Source organism: Orycteropus afer, unplaced genomic scaffold, assembly GCF_000298275.1.
Source record: "Orycteropus afer afer isolate SDZICR_OR568_19922 unplaced genomic scaffold, OryAfe1.0 scaffold00404, whole genome shotgun sequence".
In the NCBI taxonomy this organism is placed as follows: Eukaryota; Metazoa; Chordata; class Mammalia; order Tubulidentata; family Orycteropodidae; genus Orycteropus; species Orycteropus afer.
This window is the reverse complement of record NW_006921991.1, coordinates 1,721,061-1,724,090: the sequence shown is the minus strand read 5'-3', so window position 1 is coordinate 1,724,090 and position 3,030 is coordinate 1,721,061. Positions and strand designations below refer to the sequence as shown.

Below are 3,030 nucleotides of genomic sequence, written 5' to 3'. Positions count from 1 at the left end.
ACATTTACCTGAGGTAGATACACTCCTTGGAGAGAACAATCATGGGAGAAAGAAGGGCTGTTTATACACAGGGAGACAGCTCAGGGGGCAGGAGTACATGGATGGATGGACAAAGGGAAGAGGTAAGTATCAGGAAGTAGTGGGAGGGAAGCTGTTTGTTGCATTGTGGTAAATTGTAGTCAATGTCATGAGTATGTGAACTGCTGTATGAAAAATGAATTTGCTCTGTAAATTTTCACCCAAATCACAGTAAAATAAATAAATAGATAAAAATAATAATATCACCCTATGTTATAAATCACAGAATTCTCCTGTATTACAGGGCCCTTTTGAAAAAATCCAGGCCATCCCTCCCCTTCAATGGCTTCTAAACATACTATTAATTCCATTTTTAAAACTGTAAATAAAGGTGGTAGAAACATTTATTAAATATCATAAGGGAAAAACTAAGATAATACCTGAATGTATCTACTGGTTTCTTCACGTGCACTTTAACTGTAAGCGATTTCTCCCTACCATAGAAAGATGAGGGTTGCATATGTGAAACTTTTTTACTATTATCAAGTTGGTAACTGGAAGGGTTGCTCTCTCTTCTGAAATCCTCTTCTTTCTTTATTTTTTCCTTCCATTCATCATTAAAGGGTCTCAAATCAACATCAGTTCTATTTGAATAAGTACCAGCAAGGCAGTCTTTCTTAATCTGTTTAAAAGGTTCTTTGACTAGCCCATCTTTAGACTCTCTCCCTCTTCCAGTATTAAAACAATCTGACTCTCTATTTACAGGGCCTTTTTGAGAACTATGTATTCTATCTTCTTCCTTAGAGTACTTTAGAGTTCTTCCATCAGAAAAGTCCTGATCCCAATCTGAGGGCTTATGATGTTTGTACTGGTAGTAATAGGATATCTTGGTTACCGAATTGGTTTCTGAGAGGTCCCTTACAGAATATGGATAAGTTTGGGGTCCAAAGTTCCTCTGATCTTTCTTTTCTTGAGAAGGTGGAAGAGAAGGCTCAGGCTTCCACTGTGGGTGCTTGGCAAGCTCTCTGTTCTCATACTTCTCTCCATCTTTAGGTCTTGTTGGTGTATATTGATAGTTTCTCACATCACGATCCTCAGGATACCTGTGTTGACATAAAACAGTTAATACTTGCACTAAAGAGAAGAAAGTCAGAATTTGTACATATAGAATGTTGGACAGCATGGATTTAAATACAGTGGCAAGTTAACCTATAATCCTGCATGCAAACTCATAGAGGTATGAGATAGTTAAAGAGAAGAATATGAACTTTTTAAAAAACGTTAGCAATTAGCATGATTTACTATAAAAATAAACACTTCACTACTAATAATAGAATATAACCAAATCACAATGCTTTTTATCTTTTTAGACAAAAGCTTTTCAAGGTAACTATCTTCAACCATAAAGTAAACAACTTTTTCACTTGGGGCTTTACACCAAATTACCCAGGTTTAATGTTATCCTATACCTTTTCTGAAAAGAGCTCCTTGTTGCAAAGTCTTCAGAGCCTCTTCTAGGTGACTGAGAGTATTTTCCTTCTTGTATCCACTGGTGCCTAAATTCATCTTCATCCCTCTTTCCTTCAAATCTAAAAGAATCTGCTACTGATCTCTGAGGTGGTTTCCCTCTTTTTTCACTTCCTTTAACTGTGGAGTCATCGTGAAAATTTCTTCCTTGCACCTTCTGGGAATAATGATTCCTCTCCTGCTCATTGTACGGTACACCTTCTGAGTATTTTGGCATATACTGAGATCTTTTATTAACGTCACCTCTTCCTAGTGAATACACTTGGTGGGGCTTGTAAGAATTTTCTGAAGAGTTTCTTCTTATGTTTTGGGAAGGTGATCTATTTTCACAAGACCAGTAATACATATTTTCATGAGAAGCAACTCTTGGTTTACTCTGCCCATATTTCTCATTGTCCATTCTCCAAGCAATAGGTCTTTCAGGATCATTCCCGTATTCACAGCCATAATGCCTGTAAAAATGTCTTTGCTTGTTGGGGTTAGAATTTCTAGGTTCTGGTGACAAAGACCTGTGTAAACAAACACAGGAAAGTTTAGTCAATTTAAAGATAACATACTAAATGTGTCTTAATATGGCCTACCTAAAACATTTACTTTTTCTAGAGTTCCACAGATTCATCTACTCAAATTAATCAATGTTGCTTTATCTGTATTCTAAATTATACACTGAAGGTTTGACTATGGTACTGCCTAATTCAACAAGCACACTCTTTTGATCTTGATTAAGGTTTTCCATGTGTATATCAAAATAAGTTGAACACATACATCTATGGTCAACTGATTTTCAGTAAGGGTGCTAAGTCCATTCAATGGAGAAAGAGTACTCTCTTTAATAAGCAGTACTGGGATAACTGGATTTCCACACGCAGAAGAATGAAGTTTGCCCCATACCTCACATATACACAAACATTAACTCTAAATAGATCAAAGATCTAAATGTAAGAACTAAAACCATCAAACTCTTAGAATACATAGAAGCAATGCTTCAGTATCTAATTTGTGACAGGAGAATCTTACATATGATACCAAAAGCACAAGCAACAAAAGACCAAATAGATAAATTAGACTTTACCAAAATTAAAAACTTTTGTGCATCAAGGGACTTTATAAACAAAGGGAACAGACAACCTACACATTGGGAAAAAATTCTGGGGAATGGAATATTAGAGAAGTTTAATTTCCAGAACATATAAAGCATTTCAACAACTTAGTAACAAAGAGATAAAAAACACATTAAAAAAAAATGAGCAAAGCACTTGAATAGACATTTGACCAAAGAAGATATAAAATGTCCAACAAGCACATGAAAAAATGCAAAACATCATAAGTCCTTTAAGAAATGCAAATCAATCACAATGAGATACCACTTCACTCATGCTAGGATGGCTATAGTCAGAGAGATTGTTGTTGTTGTTGTTGTTAAGTGCCGTCGAGTCGTTTCCGACTCATAGCGACCCCATGCACAGCAGAACGAAACACCGCCCG

At 35.9% G+C, this 3,030-nt stretch overlaps 1 protein-coding gene across 1 annotated transcript in view; it reads right to left on the bottom strand.

Moving 5' to 3' along the window:
* The window catches only part of BCLAF3 (BCLAF1 and THRAP3 family member 3), a 29,016-nt gene extending 26,561 nt beyond the window's left edge, over window positions 1–2,455 (bottom strand). Inside the window, exons 1-3 of the mRNA XM_042782664.1 lie at window positions 2,442–2,455; window positions 1,488–2,054; window positions 459–1,121 (exon numbers count right to left, since the gene is read on the bottom strand). Coding sequence (XP_042638598.1) covers window positions 459–1,121; window positions 1,488–2,054; window positions 2,442–2,455 — 1,244 coding nt within the window. The remainder of the gene's footprint in view (window positions 1–458; window positions 1,122–1,487; window positions 2,055–2,441) is intronic.
* Window positions 2,456–3,030: the final 575 nt, after the last annotated feature.